We start from the raw sequence: 23,009 nt of genomic DNA, 5'->3' as shown, positions 1-23,009 counted from the left end.
AGAAAACCAAACTGGAGGTATCACAATCCCAGACTTCAAGCTGTATTACAAAGCTGTAATCATCAAGACAGTGGGGTAATGGCACAAAAACAGACTCATAGATCAATGGAACAGAATAGAGAACCACGAAATGGACCCACAACTATATGGTCAATCTTCAGCAAAGCAGGAAAGAATATCCAATGGGAAAAAAGTGTCTTCAACAAATGGTGTTGAGAAAACTGTACAGCCACATGTGGAACAATGAAACTGGACCACTTTCTTACACCATACATAAAAATAAATTCCAAATAGATGAAAAACCTAAGTGTGAGACAGGAATCCTAGAGAACACAGGCAACAACCTTTTTGACCTTGGCTGCAGCAACTTCTTACTGGACACATCTCTGGAGGCAAGGAAAACAAAAACAAAAATGAACTATTGGGCCTTCATAAGGTTAAAAACTTCTGCACAACAAAGGAAGGGGAGAAGATAGTTGTAAATGACGTATTAGATAAAGGGTTAGTATCCAAAATCTGTAAAGAACTTTTCAAATTCAACACCCAAAAAATAAAAAATCCAGTCAAGAAATGGGCAGAAGTCATGAATAGACATTTCTCCAAAGAAGACATAATGGCTAGCAGACACACGAAAAAACGCTCAACATCACTTATCATCAGGGAAATACAAATCAAAACCACTATGAGATACCACCTCACACAAGTCAAAATGGCTAAAATCAACAATTCAGGAAACAACAGATGTTTGTTGTGGTTGCAGAGATGAGGATTAAGAGAAAGGGGAACCCTCTTCCACTGTTGGTAAGAATGCAAACTCGTGCAGCCACTTCGGAAAACAGTATGGAGGTTCCTCAGAAAGTTAAAAATAGAGCTACCCTATAGTCCAGGAATTGCACTAGTAGGTATTTATCCAAAGGATACAAAAATAGTGATTTGAAGGGGCACAGGCACCTTGATGTTTATAGCAGCAATATCAACAATAGCTAAATGATGGAAAAAGCCCAGATATCCATCGACTGATGAATGGATAAAGAAAATATGGTATATATATATACAATGGAATATTACTCATCCAACAAAAAGAATGAAGTCTTGCCATTTGCAATGATGTGGATGGAACTAGAGGGTATTATGCTAACTGAAATAAGTCAGTCAGAGAAAGATACATACCATATTTAAGAAACAAAACAGATGAACATAGGGGAGGGAAAGGAAAAATAAAAGAAGATAAAAACAGAGAGGGAGGCAAACCATAAAAAACTCTTAACTATAGGGAAGAAACTGAGGGTGGCTGGAGGGGTGGTGTGTGGGGGGATGGGCTAAATGTGTGATGGGCATTAGGGAGTGCACTTGTGTTGAGCACTGGGAGTTATATGTAAGTGATGAATCACTAAATTCTACGTCTGCAACTAATACTACACTATATGTTAACTAACTTGAATTTAAATAAAATCTTAAAAGAAAATAAATAAATAACATGTGCTCCCAGTGATTCTTATACACACTACAAAGTTTCTGAAGCACTTCTGCACATGATACGTGCTTATCTATTTCTCTACCCAAGTCTGGAACCACTCTTACTCTTGCTTGTGATACGAGCCACACTGGCCTTCTTTCATTTTTGAAGGTGTCATATTTCCTCCCATCTTGGACGTTTACATTAACTGTTCCTTCTGCCTATTAGGCTCTTTTTTCATTTTTATTTTATATTTTTATTATTATTTATTTGACAGAGAGAGATAGAGAGCACAAGCAGGGGGAGCATCAGGCAGAGGGAGAGGGAGAAGCAGGCTCCCTGCGGAGTAGGGAGCCTGACATGGGGCTTGATCCCAAGAACCCCAGATCATGACCTGAGCCGAAGGCAGATGCTTAACCAACTGAACCACCCAAGCGCCCTGTATTAGGCTCTTTAGAAATGTGCCTGTTGGCTTATGCCATTGGGGTCTTGAGGTTTTCCTGATTGTGAGCACAGGAGAATACAAAGTTAAAGTGCTAACAGGACAGACTCCTCATTATTTCATCATAACCTATGTCTATGATTTGAGAAAATTACAGACCTCCCAGTCATGAATTGAAATCTGTGGATAAGAAAATGGGCACTATTGTTAACTCTGTAGATTTAAGTTTTGCTACAAATTTTAGCAATTGTTATCACAATGTTGTTGTTTTTCTTGAAGAAACTGATGTTGGGATATTACATTTGGAAAAGGTTTTAATCTAGTTAGTATCTTAATTACTCCATCTCATGATCTTGCATGCTGTATTAATTTTAATTCATTTTTTTGAAGGGGGGGATTAGATTAGCAGGCATAACTCTCAGCACATACTCTATACATTAACTAGGTGTATTCTGAACAAGTGTTAACTATGAACCCTCCGGGATGAATAAGCCCATATGATTTTTCAATTCCTAAAGCTTGCCATTTTTACAATGAGTTCTGTTGCATTTCACAAGTCTCTTGGCAGGGACTTTAAGGCTGACTTTGTTTTTCTCTCATATAAATTAGCTTCAGTAGATTATTTTTATAGTTAAAACATAAAATAGTATCCAAAAGTTTAGTTCTATTGAAAATCATGGGTGTACTCAGAAGAGCATTTACCATTTTTTATCTTTCACAATATGTTACCTACTGCAATTAATAAACTCCCTAATTTGGATAGTGTTATATAATAGAAATTTATCTATCAGTGGTATAGAAGTCTAGTGTGGGCATTTCTGGTCAATGGATGGCTTTTTCCCATCCCTTAGGGACTCAGAATCTTCTGCACTCAGCCAGCAGAAGGGAAGAGTAGAGAAGGCTCATCTTTTTCTTAAAGCCCAGAGTTGGAAGTGGCATCACTTTTGCTCATGATCCCTTGGTGAGAATTTGTCACAAGGCCATATCCGGATACAAGGGCGATAGGGAACTGTTGTCCCTGAGTGGACAGCCATTCCCGGGCCCAAAATCACCCCATGAATGGGGAGTACAAATATTTATAAGCAGACAGACAGCTGTCTCCTGCCACAAAAACCTATGTTAATTATCTTAGTGCCATGTTATGCTGCAGTTGCCAACTGAACGTGTTCAATCAAAGCAAACACATCCCTGTCTCCTGGTTACCATATGTGCTTTTTACCGTTTTAATGGTGCCCTCAGCACCTCATATTTCCTCATTTAGAAATTCTCATTATTATTCAACTACACTAAGCTTCTTAAGGATAAGACTATAGTCACCTTGTTCTTTGTAGCCCTACTACCGGATATAGTGCTTAACATAGTGCCTCACATACAGTAGAGTCTCAGTGAATTATTTTGAATGAATGAATGAGTAGGTGAATGAATGAATGAATGAATGAACTAAATTCCTATTGCAATATATTATCTCTTAAGATATATCCTATGTTTCAAGCTACCTCTAGTCACTTTTGAGTTATATGATGAGCTGAATAAATCAAACAAAAATTAAGACCTTTTGTCCTTTTTGTCTTTCCATGAAGGACACGATGCAATTGTCACACTCCTGAAGCATTATAAGAGACCGCAGGATGAATTGCCTTGTAATGAATATTCACAGCCTGGAGGAGGTATCCCTCTCATAATAAGTTTTTGTTGTTAGTACAATATTGTGCCTAAAGGTAAACTTTTATTTCCATTACTGTTATTCTGGGATTAGGGATGAGGGCATGTCAGATTGGCTTTATTTTAAGAAAACTTATGTCTGGGTGAGGCTGAAACTAAAGAAGCCTTCACTTCAGCTGTTTTCTAACTCACCCATCTGCAGCTCCTTCAGGTTTAGCATCCCCTGGCCTGGGTGTGAATGAGGCTGATGCACGACCAGGAAGGGCCGGGCGAGCTGAGAGCAGTCGTTCTCCGTTTCAGTAATCTATTGAGGCAGGCCAGAGAATACTCATACTCAGACGCAGCGTCTACTAGACCTTGGTTTTTTATTTTTAATCTTTTTATGTACTCTCTAAATAAACACTTGCTATACAGTTTCAGTATCCAGAAAAAGACCTGGGTTAAAACTATATCCTCACTTGGTTTTCTTAGCAAATTTCTTTTGTCACCTGCTTCTTTTTATAATGTTTAATGTTCATGTAGAAAAATGCTACTTTCAACTCTATAATATAATTTGATTTCTAGATGGCTCCTATGTGTCTCTTCCATCCCCCTTGGGGAAGATTAAAAGCATGACAAAAGGTATTTTCATACAAGACAATTGTTATATTTTATTACAAAGGATAACTATTACCTCAAATATGATAACTTTCTGTTTTATTTTACATATTATAAATGATGACTAGTTTGCATGCATAAGCAATATTATCAACAAACCATTCTTTCCATAATTAACCTTACCCACTGTAGTATTTTGCATATGCTATCTTGGTTCATGAAGGTATAGCAGTGAAATTTTCCTGACTATTAAAGAAAGATCAAATTCTTATAGACATTTGTATTTTTAATGAAGTCTAAATTACAAATATTAATATATACAAATAATTAATAATGTGGCTAGAATTGGGCATAGGTTTGCCATAGGAAAATAAATTTTAAAAAATAAGTTATTTTCCAAAAGATCCCAAATAAGTAATACCTCGGGAAATTTTTGAGTGTATGCTGCACAAAGAAATTAATACTATTGAATCAGGAAAATTAATATATATATACATATATATATGATTCAACTATAAATTTGTACTTAACTATTTAGAATTTGAAGTTTTTAAAAATTATTTTTGGTTTGAAATGTTTCCTCTGAATGATTCATGTACTTATTTTTTTACATCTAATTGGCATACCTTTGAGGTTTAGCTTATGGATATTTGGCTAAGCCCATTGTGATAGGTGGCAGGGATCCACCAGTTAAAACTCCTTATCATGATGTGATATGAACTGTACTCCAGGGTTGCTGTGTCATGCAGACGAGCTAGTTATCGATCACATTAAGAATAAACACTTAGCCCTGATAACAAAGGTAGGGGAACAGAGACAGAAAACTAACATGTATTTAATGCAGGGGGATAGGGATCATTTGTGATAAGGTTTTAGTATCTCCAAGTAGTCAGTTTATTTGGAAAATTAAATGTTACTCGGGAATGACATTTTTGGCCAAGTAAAGTATGTATGCGCATCATTTGTACACATCCATGTGTGTTTTTGTCTTAAAAAATAAAATAACAATTCCTGTTCACAGAGAAGGCAGACGTTCTCCTCCTAAGGGCTGGATTGCCTTCACATTTCCATCTTCAACTCTCAGAAATTGAGTTCCATGAGATTATCGGCTCAGGTAACCTAAGAACACACTAGTCTGCTTTCGTTTCACGAGTACAAGATAATATGTGTTTATTCATTTCTCTTACACAATTTTAGGTTCTTTTGGGAAAGTATATAAAGGACGTTGCAGAAATAAAATAGTGGCTATAAAACGGTAAGCAAACAAATGAGGAAATTTAGCCTCAGACTGGAGTTGTGAACTTTAAGAAGCATATGCATGAAAAGCCCCTTGTTTTGATCCATCTGTTGACTGAGGGTTTCCTGTTCCTGCCATTTCCAGTTATCGAGCCAACACCTACTGCTCCAAATCAGATGTGGATATGTTTTGCCGAGAGGTGTCCATTCTCTGCCGGCTCAATCACCCCTGTGTAATTCAGTTTGTGGGTGCTTGCTTGAATGATCCCAGCCAGTTTGCCATCGTCACTCAGTACATATCAGGGGGTTCTCTGTTCTCTCTCCTTCATGAACAGAAGAGGTATGGTTCTCTTGTTCTGACATCATTTTACATATCATTGGAGTTATCCTTGCAATACCTCAGAAGCTTTCCACTTGGATTTACCTTTACCTTCTGAAATCTCTGAGTGCTAGGAAATGTGGCATTTTAAAGATGACTAATAATTTATGCCCAGTAATTATGTTTTAGGGAATAGAAATACTTCTGTGCTTTCTTAACAGGAATTCAGTTGGAGTTAACAAATTCAAGGATTTTAAATTAGCAACTGAAGCTTATAATAATTAGGCTAAATATGACATACTAATAAAGCAGATATATGTAAGCTGAGAATAAAATAATTACCAGGGGTCACAGCATTTATTTTTTAAAGTTTTAAAAAAGAATAGCCTTGCGCAAATCTAATTTTAATTCACTTCCTAGATATATGAGTACAATAATTACAGTGTGGTTTCACTTAGTTATTAGAGTAGAATCCATTTTATGTTATTATAAAAAAATTAAGTATAGCATTATAAATATTATAAAATCAAGTGGAATATTTTAAATATGAGGGGTTGGTATCTGAATTGATTTATAATTAAGCATGTAGAAAAGCTATTTTTCCAGATTTTTTTAATTTTTAGCTTAATCTTCAATAAAGCAAAAAAGACTGAAAAATATAGAGTAACAAATCATGCACTCCATTGATATTTTTTAGAAAGATGTGCTATTGGGTTTGACCGTTTCATCCTCACTAAATCTATTTTTAAATTCTAGGATTCTTGATTTGCAGTCTAAATTAATTATTGCAGTAGATGTTGCCAAAGGTATGGAGTACCTTCACAACCTGACACAGCCAATTATACACCGTGACTTAAACAGGTATTTTTCCCTCTAAATAATGAACATAGAATTGTGTAACTGACTAGGGGTCTAAGACAGATTTCAGTGTATCTTCAGTGAAGATACAGCGTAACCTCACTTATATTGCAAATCAGGGTATTCTGTGTGGGTTAGGCGATAGGCTACTTTAAGGCTAAGCTATAGAAAGTTTTGTCATTGTCTTTTACAGAAATAGAAAGCTATATAACTGTCTCTCGGGGATCCTTCAAGAGAGTGATGTCTGTAAGATTCACCAGCTAGCTAGTTCTCAAGTCAATAAAGTCAGATCAGGAATTTAGATCAATGACTATTATAGCATGTAAGGCCTCATATGAAGTAAGGTATTATAGGAGATCCTGATTTAAATTACCTGAAACAACCATTTTTGTGCCACCGTTCTGGTATTTTTCTAATAGTAAATTCAGCCAAAACACAGCAGCTCATTTACCTAGTTTTCATGTGAAGATGTTCTCATGTAGGCTAAAGACTTGAAATAAATAAGGAATTATAGTGTGCCAGGGGGTGAAACCCCAAGGGATTAAAAAAAAAAATTAAACAGTGAAAGTTTTCTCTAAACAAAATCTTACAAGAAAGCCAATACATAAAATGTAGCAGCTTTACTTGAAGGCAGAATGCAGGGTACAGAAGTCTGTTTACTCACCATTTTCTACTGCCAAGGAGGGAGATCCCTATGCCACCTCTTTGGAATCCCAAAGGTGTTATGGAGAATAGCTGGACAACACTGATCTAGTTTATGAAACAAGTCAGATTATTGAAAGTCAATAACTTTCATTTCATGATCATCAATAATGTTCGTATAGATACCATATATAATCTTCTGTATAAAGTCTACAATTCTGAGGCTACTAAAAAGTAATTATTCCATTCAGCCTTTTGTACAACAACTATTTGGGTATCTACTATGTTTAAAGCCTTTATACTTGGCATATTAGAGCTTACAAGGTGAAGCTGCCATAGACTCCATTCCCAAGGAGCTTTCATAGTTCTAGTAGAGGAGAAAAATACTTATCTAAGTATGTGGTAGGTATAAAGTAATAAGTTCTATAAGAGAGATGTTAAAAATTTTATAAAATTTTAGAAAGAAGAATATTAATTACTTCTGAGGAATTTAGAAACATCTTCATGGAAGAAGGGACATTTGAGCTTGGCATGAACAGATGGATAGAATTTAGAAAGGTAGCCTAGGCTTAAGGATGACATTCAGAAGATAGAGATTAGAAAGTTAAAGGCATAGATAGCAACAATGAATAGTTTCACTTTAGTGGATGAAGTGTATGTGAATGTACGTAGTATTTGTAATGTAGGAAACAGAGGATTGGGAAAGAAATTCAGAAAGATAAATGGAATAAGAACACAGAAATCAGTGACTTAAGGTAGTTTAGACTTCATTCTGTAAGAAAGAAGTAGGCACTGAGGTGGTGGAGCTAGGAATCACAAATTCAGAACTGTAGTATGGAATGATTAATCCAGCATCTTTGTAAGAGATCAACTTGACGAGGAAGTCAAGAAACTGGTGAAGCAGTTGTTGCAGTAATCTAAATGAGAAGTAATGAAAAGCAAAATTTCACTAGTGGCAGTGGAAATGAAAGGGAGAGGCATATGAAAGATAGAGATAAAATAAAATCAATTAGATATGAGAGTGGTTGAATATTAGATATTGGATATAAATATGTGTGGGATTCAATCCATTTAAAATTATTTATTTTCACACACGAGTCTTTTTTTTTGCTGTTGTTAGGTTTTTTTTTTTTCTTATGTCTCTTATTGAAAGCATTCGTGTTAATAAATATTTTTTTCTTTCAGTTTCAGTAACAGTATTTAGGAAATAGATTTAGGTGATAAATTAGCATAATATAAACTGGCGATTTGTGAGTTTTAGGAGTGTTATCTTGTTATCCCAACCATTTTGCACGTGGTGTTAAAACAAATGAGTGATCATTGATGGTTTTGTTTAGCTGTAATTCCTCAATTATGGGGCAAATGAATGTGTGTTCTGTTGCCCTATAAGTGCAAGTTGTTACCACCAAGTTATAAAACAGGGCCAAATATATAAATGTTGATTAAAAATGGAAATAGAACGTTTACTATATAACAAATATGTTTATATTTGCCATTTTTTCTGTTTCTAGTCTAACCCAAATGCTTTAAATTGTACCAAAATGTCATCAAATTTTATAAAACACAGTTCCTTGGGTGTCTTCAATATAATAGAGTCACAAACTATTGCATTTATTATTTATAAACTATTTTTTACTAATCTTTAATCTGGAAACAATAAAACATTCAATTTTTCAGATTAATGTGGATATAACATTACATGTTGCTCAAAAGAGTGTAAATCCTGAGCTTACTATTTACTGTTTGGGTACATAGAGCATATACCAGGAAACAATTTATTTCACATGTAATGTAGAAAATGACTAAGGACCAAAATGATTAAGCAGCAATTTTCAAAGGATTTCAAGTAAGTCAAAGATCAAAGTAGAGTGGAAAGTTTCCTGGAGGATGTAGAGCTAAAGCTAGACTTTGAAGAACAGGTATGTGTCTTCCCTCAGTGTTCTCGCAGCAAACTAACCCTTGCATGTCTACCATGCTTATGGAGCCCCACTGAAAGAGGGAAAGGGAAAGATGCACATCAGAGTGAGGAACTCGGACATGTCTGCATTTTTGCATTGAAATGACCTATTTACGTTTTTCTTTCTCCCCCTAATCTGGGCATATCAGAGCTTCAAGAGCAGAGATCAGTTCTCTTCATTTTGGAGACGTTCGATCAATGCATTTCTAACTGAACCAAATTCCTGGGGCATTTCTGTGAATATCATTTCAGAAAGCAATGGCCTAGTTGGTACAAATATGACTGCTTTTAGGTACAGGCTGACTAACTTTGCCCAATACTTTTTATGGTTTAAAGCAAAGGGGCTGTTTGAGCTTATTGATCAGCTTACAGATGAGGGGACGCTCTATCTTTCGTTTTGTGGTTGTTGATTTATATGAGTGAGAGGAAAGAACTCTCTGCCTTTCCCTTGGCAAGCTTCTTACCATACGGGTCTGAAAGTTAATTTTGATCTTTGAGTATTTACTAAGGAGAAGTTGAAGGGCTCAATAAGGAAGTGGTTCTTTCCAACGATGATGATGAAAATGATGATCATATCTACCATTTATTTACCACTCACAACGTGAAAGGAGGTCTGCTAAGCCCTTGTCATGTATTGCTCTTATTTAATCTCACAACAATTCTATAATATAGTTATTATTATCTCCATTTTCCTGATAAGGAAATAGACTAATGGGGCGCCTGGGTGGCTCAATCATTAAGCATCTGCCTCCTGCTCAGGGCATGATTCTGGCGTTCTGGGATCGAGCCCCGCATCCGGCTCCTCTGCTGGAAGCCTGCTTCTTCCTCTCCCGCTCCCCCTGCTTGTGTTCCCTCCCTCGCTGGCTGTCTCTCTCTCTCTCTGTCAAATAAATAAATAAAATCTTAAAAAAAAAAAAAAAGGAAATAGACTAAGTCCAAGGTCACATCCAAGAACACATTACGGTGTTCTTAACATTATATTATGCTGTCCCAACAACAGCAACAACAACAAAACCAAGTCAAAACAGAGAGATAAAGGAGACTAATGATATTGGATGAGCATCAGCCATTTTCCAACCGTGTTCTTTGTGCTTCAGTCCTTAGTCTCAATTCCTGTTGCCCAAATCATTTCTCATATGATCTCCTTGTGTTTCTGTGTTCCTGCTTTATTTCTTCTTTTACAACCCATGTTCTGCTAGTATGGAATAGAAATTGCATATGAGGCACACAGATAAGTTTCCTTTGGTCTATAGTGTTTAAATATTTTTTAAACTTTTTTTTCAAATATTTATTTATTTATTTTAGGGGGGAGGGTTCAGAGGGAGAGAATCTCAAGCAGACTCCCTGCTGAGTGTGGAGCCCGATGTGGGGCTTAATCCCAGGACCCTGAGATCATGACCTGAACTGATATCGAGTTGGCCGCTTAACCAACTGAGGCACCCAGATGCCCCTAAATATTTTTTAAATGTATATCGCTTTATACAGGAATGAACTTTCAATTTGTTGTAGACCCCACTGCCTACCAACTTACACTTGGCGCAATGCATATATTCATTTTGTAGCATTGGAGGTTGCAAAGCATGGTTTACAGCTAAAGGCTTTAAAGCTTGTGACTGAATACAAGCAGCTCCCTGTGTTCCCTTGGAAAAGTACATTTTCCAGATTGACATTGAAACCAAAACACCACTGCAAACATATATAGATCAAATGAATGGTCTTTTCCCTGTATAAGTATATAGTAGAACAACACTGTATGCAACAAAATAGTGATACTTCCATCATAGAGTGGCCATTGCACACCCATGAGATATGTATATGAAAGCATTTTGTAAATTGGGAAGCACTATACAAATGACCTTTGTTATCGCTCTTAATTCCTCAGTTGTTCTCTTATAAATAAAGGATGGAAAAATACTCCACAATATTCTCATATGTATCAATATGTCTTTTTATATAACTTTATATTACTTTTTAAGTAATTAATTGGGGGTCTAGATCTACATCTGAGAAAGATTACTGTTGGTTTTTGATTGTCAACTTATTTGGGTTACAATAAAGGAAAATAATTAGTGACATTTTAAAAACAGCCAACTTACTGATGACAAATGACAAATACCATAAACTGACAAAATTGGTAAGGGATGGAAGAATTTTAATTTTGAAGATGACACTTAACTAAATCTGTGAAAATTTCAAAAAAATCAAAGAAAAAATTATTCATAAAAATTTTAATAATTGTTTTAAGTTAATGTTTGCATTTGTCTTTCAATTGATTATAAAAGGGTGGCATTTGAAAAAAATCAAATACAAATAAACAAATTAGTAAGTTTTTTCTAATTACCTAACTATTAGGTACAGTTGTATTCCTCAGTTCTCATAAATTAAAGAGTCCACTGTCAGCAATGCCTTTCACTTGTGACTTTTCCAATAAGTGGTTATACAGATAGAGTTTAATATTCACTGGTGAATGCCATCTCCAGATCCTAGGATCAAGCCCCATGTCAGGCTCCCAGCTCAGCGGGGAGTCTGCTTTTCCCTCTCCCTCTCCCCCTGCTCATGCTCTCTCTTCCTCTCTCTCTCTAGTAAATAAATAAAAATTAAAAATTAAAAAAAAAAAACCTGATCCTACTTACCTCGGAATTTATAGGGGTGGGGCCCAGGTATCATATTTTTAGAGAGGACCCCTGGTGATTCCAATATGCAGGCTGCACTGAGAACGACCTTCAAGTGTTAACACCAGTTATTCTAACCATTTGCCAAAACTCTCATCCTTCTCTGCTGCCAGAGAGGAGTGGGAATATTGAAGAGTTAAGTCATAATAGAATTATACATATTTTGAGAATCATTGCCCAAAATACAATATTCATCCGTTCATTCATTCATGCATTCAATAATGAATGCAAAAGACTGAGATCCACAGGTCCATGATACCTACGGCATAGAGTAGGTCCCAAGATCCAGTATTTTCCATGGGAGTTGCTATGAATACTTAAGGCACTCTGGAACATGTAATTTATAATTCATGATTGATACTAGAAAGTTCCCAGAAGTGTAGTATCTTTATAGGCAGCCAAAACAAAAGTACAAGTTTCAATATTGGACAGTTGCAGTGCACACATGTCATATAGGTATTCAAGACTATAAACTCTGGAAGAATACATAACTACATATAATAAATCAATACACATATAGAAGGATAAAGACATATAAACTGCATATGTGTAATGTATATCAATTTACATATAAGCCTACACATTTCCATGTTTTTGTGATGCTTCCAGCCTTTCTCAACTGTATTTCTGAAGGAATTAAGTCCTATGGAAAATGATTTGAGGGACAATTTTTTTAATTCTCCCAAGGGTGAGACATCGCTGTACCACTTGGGATGCCTAAAAGAGTTTATTCATTACCTACAATGGATGCCTTAGGAGTTAGGGCCTTTGGGTTTAAGGGGTGCTTGTAGTTCTGAAATGTTTTTGTTCAAAACTGTAATGTGACTTCAGATTTCCAAATTAATTTTTTAAAGTGTCCTCTATGAATGTCATTACTGCTTTGAGGAATGGGGGAGAAAAAACTAAGCTATTCCGTTTTCCAAGATGAAATATGAATCTGTTAAGGTAGGTTATCTGCTACTATAATAGACCCAAAAACAGATAATGGTCCAAAAACAATAGAAGTTTGTATCTTGACTATGTGAATAAACCTGTTGTTGGTCTGGCCCTTATCCATGAAGTTACTCAAGACCCATTTTAAACATAGGCTTCCAGGGTCTCTTTGGGGGGTCATCTCCATTCAAGTGAGCATAAATGGGACAAGAATATGTAAGATGCATGAAATGTTTTATAGGCTGGGCATGAGAGTGTCATGTATCACTTTGAGTCACACCTCACTAGCTAGAGCTCACTCAAATGGCCATGCATCCTACTGCGGTCGGTAGTGGGTAATATAGTCAAGTTTTGGGCCCAGAAGAGGAAATGAGTTTTCATGGGCAGCCAACAGTCTGTGCTACATTCACCCCATTTACACTAGTAATAACAGTTACTAGGGTTTAGGTAAAGATAATAATTGAGAAGGCTGGTCTACATTTGCTTGAATCAATTGCACTAATATAATGTTCATCACATACTAAATATATTTTTACAAATACATGTTCACAATTTATAAACTAATACCACTAATTGGGAAATGTAGTGAAAGCCACTTAATAAAACATATGTGAATTAATTTTGAAACAATTCTTTCATTTACTAGTGTTGATTACATTAAAGATATGAAAATAGCTTTGGGAGTATGGAGACATATGTCCTTGAATCAAAACATGGTTCAAGAGCAAAACATGTATTGTAATAAGATACAAGAGTATGAAATAGACTATGTAAATTCAAAACATAAGTCACAGTTGCATGTGCTCTATAGCAATTAAAACACACATATACACACATTTTTCGTTAAGAGTGAAAATTAAAACACAGGAGGTCTATGATCACTCTAGTCAGAGAACCTTGTTGTGCCATATCCGGCAGAAGGCATTCCTTGACCATTCAGTTCTACAAATTACTGTAATCGTATTTATGAGCTCCTTTCAGGTGTTGATGTTCAGTCATAATTTCCATTTCCATCTCTGACATGCTCCGTCTCCATTTTAAGTCAGTCTGTCTGTACTCAACTCCCTAAACTTCCAAATGAAGCAGAGAGTTCCCTCTGACTTGCAAGTTCCAACCTATTATTTAAATAGAAATTCACCATCCAGCTTGTCCTCATCTTCTCTGAATGTAGCGTCATCCCTGCCTCTCACCTGATTCTCACAGTTCCCAGAGGCGATGCCCAAACATTCCCATCACATTTCATTTTGGTTCAGGTTGCTCATCCTGCATTAAAATAGCAGGTCCCTCCCTCTCCCCTGCTCCACTACTGGAATGTCCTTTAGTCCTGAGTTGTCCTCACTTTGTATTCCAACGGAAATAGCTAAAGTTTCCTCCCAAGGCCAGTTAAAATGTTGTTCCTTTCTCAGCTGCCTCCATTAGAACGTCTCATTTAATTTTGGCTGCATCCACGAATTCTAAAAATAGTGCTCTTACTTAACACCCCATTAAGTAAATTCCCTTAGACACATACTCCCTTTAAATTAAAACAGGTATATTTAAGTCAGAGGAAGACTCATTCATTCTGCTCACACTATCATATTGTTCACACAAACCTGGTCAAACCTGCCGTCTCTCGCTTTCATCAGAAATTTGCCTCAATGCTCCCAGTCAGATAAATCCCTGAATCTCATATTTTAGAGGTGGGTTCTAAGCCACCATATGCCATTTGAAACACTACACAAGATCGTGTGTGTGTGTACAAAATAAATGTATCTGCGTGTATAAGAGCACAGGATGTCAGGGTTGACTGAAAATAGGAATTCTGTGATTCCAGAATTCACTTTTGAATCGACATAAAAATACTACTACTCCACCCTGGAACCTGGCCTCGGGATTCTTATTCCAGAGCATTTTGTGACAAAGTTATTCATTCTGTAAAACAACACAGCCATACCCTGAGAATTCCCAAAGCCAGGGAGACAGCTGTGCATTTCCTGTAACTGTGCATTTCTCTCACCCCAGGGTTGAACTTGAAAGAGTAGTAGTGATGCCCCCTCTTCATCCTCTAAAACCTTTCAAAAGCTTCCCTGTGACTGGTGGTGAACTTACTGGCCTGCAATTTTCTAGTGTTACTGGTTCCGTATACTGCCATTTTCCATTCTTGAGGGATACAGCCTGTATAAAGTCAGCTTTTGAAAATGTCAACAAAGGCTTTGCTCTGTTCAGCCTCGTTTCTTCTCTGCTCTCATTTCTTGGGAGGCACTGTGAGTGCCCTCTTGGCACCTTGTCGATTTCCTGAGCAGCTAACCTTTCAATAATGATATTAATGCTGCCTGGTGGTTATCTGTGCATTTCTCAGTTCATCATTTTCAACCCTTGCTTGCTGAGATTCATTTACGTTGTTGTGTTCTTAAGATCCTGGAATTTAATTGAGTGCAATCTGACTAGGGACCCAGAGCCAGAATTTCTAGCTAATAAGGGAGAAACAGTCTTAATGGTGGGTATTTCTTTTGCCATTGATTGAATTTCCAGTAGCTGTACCTTGAATCTGGCCTAGGAAAAGAGATACAGATAATTGTGAACTTTCTTCTCTTGTTTAACATTTTTTATTTCAAAATTCTCCCTATCACTCTTGGGAGGAAGCAACTTTTCAGGTAAGGTCAGTATTCTCCCAAGATTGCAGCATGGACAGCTCTGGGAATCTGTGTTGGGGTGCCCTGCCACCCCACTGGAAGGCTGCGGGATGAACCAGTTGAGAGCAGACAGAGGCTATGGAGTCAGACCATGCAGGTGCAAATACCCCCTCTGTCACACCTTCCCTGTGTCCTTACGCAATTTGTTTAAAAACCAGTTTTCTGGGGCATCTGGGTGGCTCAGTTGTTAAGCGTCTGCCTTCAGCTCAGGGTGTGATCCCGGAGTCCTGGGATCGAGCCCCCCATCTGGCTCCCTGCTCCACTGAGAGCCTGCTTTTTCCTCTCCCACTCCCTCTGCTTGTGTTCCCTCTCTCACTGGCTGGCTCTCTGGCTGTCAAATAATAACTAAAATCTCTTAAAAAAATAAAAAAATTTTAAAAAACCAGTTTTCTAATATATAAGATGATGATAATGTTACCTATTTTTATTGAGTTTAAATGGAAAATACATTAGCTATTATTGTCATTTTTCTTATTTTTCTGAAAGCATATTTTCACTACTTAATATTCTTAATGCTGAAGTTTCTTTACTGAATTGAATGTTTCAAGGGCCTGTCTCTCCTTTTGATTGTATTACTACAGACTTTGCTTATAATATCTCAGATGATTAATTTCTTCTTGTCATAAAGATCTAGGATATAAGTGGATTGTTTGATTGTGGTTCTCTCACTACGTATAAGGAAGGGCCAGGGAATTCTAATCCTGTGTCACTGCCTTCACTGAGACCTCTCTGTCTCTTCATGGTTCTGACTTGCAACAGGGATTCTGTCTGACACTTCCATTAAGTAGATGTAGATTGGAAACAATATGGATAAAAACACAGCTGGGGATTGGGCAGGGTTATTTAATTATCCAAGATCCTTCTTGGTGATCCTTCTTCCTATAGCTCATACACAAAACTTAAGCATACAATTTAAACACCAGCCATTCAATCACTCAACAATCATTTGTTGGTGACTGTAATGGCAGAGAAGGGGAACCCTCATCAGAGGCACATCCCAGAGATCACACCAGGCAAAAAAAGTCAAGTAGGAGAAGCCCCGGCCCTGCAGAGGATTTGTGGAGCATCCATATAGGTAGGTAGCTTTTCTTCTTTATGCCCAGTGAACTCAGCCAGTAACCCAGTTCAGCAATTGTCCTTTTCACTATAAAGAGGAAGGAAGGATGTTTTCAAAATTAGCAGTAAAAAGCTTGCCCCTGCCCTTCCCTAACAGAAAAAAGGAAGAATTCATCCATCACATCCTTTTTGCTTTCTTGATTCACAGGAGACAATCGTTTTTCTCGTTTCTATTCCCATTCTTCTTGTGACACTGCTGTTATGTCACTTGACTTCCTTCTGCCTCAGGTTTCTAATTTGCAAGTGGAAATAATGGTGTCTAACGTCTACCTGTTCACAAAATATCCTTGCAGTTAATAGGGGTGTCAGAACAATGTTACATGGAGAACACTAGAGAAAGATTCTACAAGAGAAATTTGTGTATCATTTTTATTAATCACATGAAACTAAGTTGCCAGAAATCCTAGAGTAAGATTCATTTTGTAACCAGCTGCTGGATCTGCAGATTTTGTAGGGTAGTCTGGATTATCTTCTTCCAACTGAAGTTGAAAAGTGTCACGGTTCATAAATGGTGTGGAGGGCATACTCCTTTTCCGAAAAGCTTACTATTACCTTGACCAGCAAGAAGAAAAGAGCATGCAAGCCCCACAGAATGATTAGAACTCTTTAATCCTGGAGGGATGGTCTTTGTATCAATTATATTTTAAGCCTTGTATGTGATAAACTGTAATCTCAGTCACTAAGCCCTCATTTAATGGCTTTAACAACCTGCAGAAAGTTAGTGAAAAGCAATGCCTGGTACCGTAGATGAAATAGTGTTAGAGCACTGATGATGTCTGGCTTCTTTTCTTTGGGGAGGGAAATCCCCTTCTAAATTCTTAAAATAGTAGTTGGCTTTCATTAAGTCTATTCAGAGTTAAGGGTCCGAGGATCTTGAGTGACCCTTTCTTTGGGAATGGGGCACATTTTAATAGGCTTTTTCCTGTCTGTGGTCCCTGAAAGATTTAGCCGCTGGCAGTCTCCTGAATTGCTGGGATTTGTAAAGGAAGGGATTGATTACATGCTTCTAATTCTTTTTCTTTCTTTAATTTTTTTTCCCCATTTCATACAAAGAATGAGAAAGATATTCTGAGTCTCCCTCTATTGAGATATAGTTGGCCTTAAGGGCAGATATTTTAGCACTGAACTTGTATTAACCTCTTCTGGGTTTGACAGAGTTTCTCCTTTTTTGCTTCCTAAATATGAGGCTAAAGAGCTGTTATTTGCCAAGCTTGTTTCCTAGCACTGTAAGCAGTAGACAGAAAAGTTTGCATTTTTTGTTTTTTTGTTTTCCTTTTTTTTTTTTTTTTTTTGGTCTTTCTCAGTTGAATTGCATCTGTGGTCTCTATCTGATAGAGAAAAGGTAAATTTAATATAGGCCTTAACACATGCTGTTCAATCTGATGGAAACATCCACCCCTGCCCTACCTCTTTCCCATCTTCCCCTCATTGTTCCTTCTCTCCACCCAGTATCACTTTTCTCCTGGCTAATTTATATTCCTTCCACCAGGAAGCCCTCTTATATAGTCCCACAGCATACCCTGCTCTTGCTTACCTCAGGGTAGATAGCACTCTATGAAAATTGGTCATGTATTTGCATGTATTCCCTGCTACAATAAGCTTAATCAGGGGCTGTGGATTTTGTACCATTTTATTCCCAAATACTTAGCACAGTCCTAATAAAAGTTCAATTAATATTTGTCCTAATAAAAGGGTCCTAATAAAAGTTCAATTAATATTTGTCAAATACATGAATTAATTAATAACATTTGAAGGAATATAAAAGTATCATTAACGTTTCTTTGTGCCAGGCATTGAGCTGTTTCATAAGCATTAGCTTATTACTCATAACTCTATATGATGTCTTTCTTAAATAGATAAAGACAGAAGGACTTAAAGAGGCTAAGCAATTGTGATACAGATGGTAAGTGACAGACTAAGGTTATTACCCATACTATACAATTACCTTTATGCATAGTTATCCAAAACACGGGGATAGATAGTCATTTAGTCCCACAGACCAGGAGCCTCTCTGATTAAATCTCAAAGCAGTGTTTGTTAGATTGCCTTACCATGGCAGGCATAGATTATAGAATTCATAGCAGAAATTAAAAGATAGTTTTCACTTAATATTGTACAATTCAATAGCATTTAGTAATATGAAAGCTATTTTTTTTCTCAATTAAGACTGCTGTTCCACAGTCGCTTACCTAGCTATAATTATTTGTGTGCTAGTCACTAAAGCCTGTCCAAAAACACAGTGAGGGCAGTGAGAAAAAAAGATATGATCAGTTGTTTGACTGCCCTGATTTTCTAATTTACTCAGGTGAAAAGTTAGCCAAACAAACTGATTTTGCAATGTAGACATAGCCCAAGACTATCTGATGATTCTTTAGAAAAAAATATAATCCCCTGAAATTCTAGTGATTTCTAGTCACTACTGACTATGCAGATTTGAACCAATACCTGCTTTTTCTGAATTGATTGATTTTCCTTCTCACAGGCAACATTTTTATTTTCTAACCTGCAGCATTTCCATGCCTGACTAGAATATTTTTGCATTTGATTAATGTTTTCATTTGACTTTCAATGAGGTCTCGAAACAGTTTGGCTTGTCACAGTCAAATTATTTAAATATCCTCTGAAAAGAGTAAGTGGGAACTAAAATCAGATTCATGTGAACCTGAAAAACCAGTGGCGACATTTCCTGAACTTGTTATATTTTTATGTCTAAATTAATCATTTCACAATTTTGCTTTATGTTGATGCTCAGCTTCTTAAATACAGTGATTATTCGATGCCTTAATGGAAAAGTTTTAATTTTTAGCTGACCCAGAAGTTACTCTCTGGCAAGGATTTATGTTCTTTTTTTTTTTTTTTAAATATTCTTTGTGGTTTCAACAGCACAAATATATTATGCCTTCTATTTATATGTATATTTTCAAAGTTTCTTTCATTTCTTTAATACAAACACCTTAAGCCATCCTTTTCACTTCTCAGCTACTGTTCACTCTTAATTGACTGGAATTATCCCAACCATGTTCTCAAATATGGTCAGCATTCTCTGTCTACATCCAGCTTATGCCATGTGAAAGAAAGCACACATAAAATAATATATACCATAAGATCTCATTTATATACAGTTTTAGAAAATGAAGACTAATCTCTAGCATCAAAATGCAGATTACTAGTTTCCTAGGGCTGGGCTAAGAGAGGAATGAACTGCAAGGGGAGTTAAGAATCCTGTTGGGGTGACAGAAATATTTTGTATCTTGATTGAGGCAGTAGTTCCACAGAAGTATATGTCTATTAAAACTCATTGAATTGCCATCTTTAAATAGATGACTTCTTTCTTCTAATGTGGATACAAGTAAATTGTCTAATATAAGTGGTAACTATAAAAAGTGAAATCTTTAAAAAGAAATATGTAAAGTAGTATGATTTGGCATCTTTCTAATCATAAACAAAAGGTATTATCCTTTTGAAAACCTTAAAAAGGAGAAATAATCATTTGATAATTAATCTCACTGAGGATATCAAAACCAATTCTAGCTAATGGAGAAGAATCAACATAACTAAATTGAAAGAAAAAGGTTTACTCAGTTGCCATCACTGAATACAAATCTATACCATACTGAGGTCAAGTTAACTATCTACAAATGTTAGCATTTAGTCAGAGGACCCTAAACATTGACAGGAAAGTTGATGAGAAAGCGTCTTTAAGACTCTGCACTTACCCTCTATTCGTGGTTCTGGTCTGATGCAAATAGTAGTCAGTACTGGGATCTACTCCTCAGGAAATGTGAAAGTGCATACATTAAATGGCAAAGAAAAGGCCCAAATTGTTTATATATCATCAGAAAACTGGTGGGTTGGAGACATTGGATATCAAAAAATTGCAAACTAGCAAACACAACATCTGAAACTAAAAAAGCTACCCTAACATCACTAAGTTGATTAAAAGCAGTGTGCTGCTAGACATGCAGCATGAAACTGTGGATCGTGAGGATGTAGCTAGAATGGCTTTTTCCTCTTCCAAATGTCATTCACAGGAGGAAATCTATGGTAGCTAATGAACATTGATGCTGTGACTCCTAAAAGATATAATTAATTAATTAATTTATAATCAAGATCACAAAAGTGAGATAACATAAACAACACAACTCATGTGCAAGAAATATAAAATTCGATTCCCTCTTCAAAATGAGACTTGCAGAGCTTCTCTATATATGTCTCAACAAATGAAAACGTGAATGTCAAATAACTGGTCTGTGGAAAATGTTCCCATTGCACTCTGATCTAAGGTCAGTTTAGCCCAAATTCAGAAAATTGGATTGGACAATCCAAATTTAGTTGCCAGAAGGAAATGAGCAATGTTCAGCCTTCAACAATAAACACAGTAAAAGTATTTGTGATAAATTGAATTTTTTTTCTTGATGACTATAAATGACTCAGAAAGGTATAGATCAGATGGTTTTCATTTGAGCAGTGGCTTATTTTTCTAAATTTTCCTGGATACTGAGCATTTCTACTCATTGACAGGGCAAGGCAGGTTTAGCCATTTCAGAGAGCCACTTATTTACTTGTGAATATTAAAATTTCTACAGAAAAGCTACCCAGTATGTGTCATCTATATGTATTCGTTAAATTTAGCAGACACATTTAACGAATAGTTTTTGCTACAAAAACAAACAAGCACTGAAGGAAGCTGGATTCTCTGGCTCAATAATCTTACCTCCTTGTTCAAACGCCTCAAATTTGGAGATTACAAATACTTTATATATTTTTTTCTACTTTGCTTCATATTTTTCAGAATATTTTAAGGAAAAGTATGTTTGTTCTCACAGTAGTAAGAACTAAAGAGACTATATTCTATGTGAAAGAAACAAAAACAAATAAATTATATTTAAATTTTTATTTTGAGCATTTGATCGATGAAGTGCTGTTAAAGTCATAGATTTATCAAATACTCGTATAATCAGCAAGTTTGCAAAACTTTATACATAAGAAGTTTCCACTTAGGAGGTGAACCCTCGGAACTGGAATTTGTTACAAAAAAGAAAACCTTTGAGACTTCTAAACTGAAGCTCTTCTCCCAAAAGTTTGTTTTGGATTGCCCACACTAGTTTTCAGTATCATTTCTTATGAAAGAAGTTTCTCTAGGCTTTGGCCAACAATATAGCAACCAAGAATCGCTGTGGCAGTTTTAAGAGCAGTGGTAGTATCAAGGAGAATTCACCCCAGAAGTGGCAAAAAGACCATGTACTTTCAACTCAGAAATATTAAGGCTTAATCCAAGCTCTGCCACTCCCTAATGCTGTAATGGTTGGCAAGTTATTTCTAAACATAATCTCCTTCATTTATAAAATAGGAATGGTAACTACCTCATAACAGTATCTGGCATATAGTAGACATTTGATAAATGCTAGTTCTTGGCCCCTTCACCTAAAATGGTTCCAGAACCATTTGAAACTTACTTGCATGTATGTGATCAAAGTTCCAACTCTCATATCTTTGCTGCAAATAAGGGTTGCAAAGAATATTTCTAAGGAAAAATGCTTTGTAATTATTTCTCTGTCTTCCCATTCTCCCACTCAACAAAAATTCTTCCTCCTGATGATAATAATGTGCTTTGTTTAACTCCACTAGTTATCCTGAGAAAGAAAAAGTGAGAAAAAGAGAGACGAACAAGAGGAGCAGGAGGAGGAAAAGAAGGAAGAGGAGGAAGAAGAAAACATGCAGAGGGAATGGCACTGCAAGGAAAGTAGTAGCCCAAAGGTCAATATTAAAAACATACCTTCTAACAGTCAAACCCTCTCAAATAATCTCCCTCTCCTCTCCTCTTCTGAAATGGAAGACCTTGTCTTAACTTAGCCACCTAAGATCTGGTTAGGTAAAAAGGAAATATTGGATCACTGAAAATAATTTATTCACAGATAATTGAAAATTGACACTACTTTTGCCAATTTTTTAAAATCTAGCTTAGTTCTTCTGACTTATCTGGGAAAAAAAAAAGAATGAGGCAAATGGTTCTCATATGTCAGAGTATTTTATTACTTGATTTTGACTCTTGGAAAATCTACCATCATATCATAGGCACAGAATCCCATTCTAAACTTCCACATTGTCCTGAGACACATCTCTCAGGGATGTCTCTCCATCTCAGTCTTTCAAATGGGATAACCACTGGGAATCCAGGACAGTGCCAAAGCTACCATTCTTGCTAGGAATTCTTGTTTACCATCTATGATATCTGCATGCTACCTGCAGCAGGCAGCTGATACAAACGTTAACCTTCCTCAAAGCGCCCGTGCCTCTGTGAGTACATTGTTGGTTGGAGAGAGCGTGCCCTATCTCACTGTTAGCTAACAGACTAGGAGATGAACTCCAGACTCAGGACATCATTAGATAAATTAAAAACAAAACAAAAAAACAAAAAACCAACTTCTGGCAAAGTTACAGAGAGTG

The 23,009-nt window shown here is 36.4% G+C and overlaps 1 protein-coding gene across 1 annotated transcript in view; it reads left to right on the top strand.

Moving 5' to 3' along the window:
- Positions 1-23,009, top strand: part of TNNI3K (TNNI3 interacting kinase) — a 277,662-nt gene that overhangs the window by 116,994 nt on the left and 137,659 nt on the right. Inside the window, exons 12-17 of the mRNA XM_040627127.1 lie at positions 3,479-3,565; positions 4,125-4,181; positions 5,179-5,271; positions 5,355-5,412; positions 5,539-5,733; positions 6,469-6,573. Of these exons, the coding sequence (XP_040483061.1) occupies positions 3,479-3,565; positions 4,125-4,181; positions 5,179-5,271; positions 5,355-5,412; positions 5,539-5,733; positions 6,469-6,573 (595 nt within the window). The remainder of the gene's footprint in view (positions 1-3,478; positions 3,566-4,124; positions 4,182-5,178; positions 5,272-5,354; positions 5,413-5,538; positions 5,734-6,468; positions 6,574-23,009) is intronic.

This window comes from Ursus maritimus, unplaced genomic scaffold, assembly GCF_017311325.1.
Source record: "Ursus maritimus isolate PB19 unplaced genomic scaffold, ASM1731132v1 scaffold_12, whole genome shotgun sequence".
NCBI lineage: Eukaryota > Metazoa > Chordata > Mammalia > Carnivora > Ursidae > Ursus > Ursus maritimus.
This window is presented reverse-complemented; position numbering and strand designations above follow the sequence as displayed.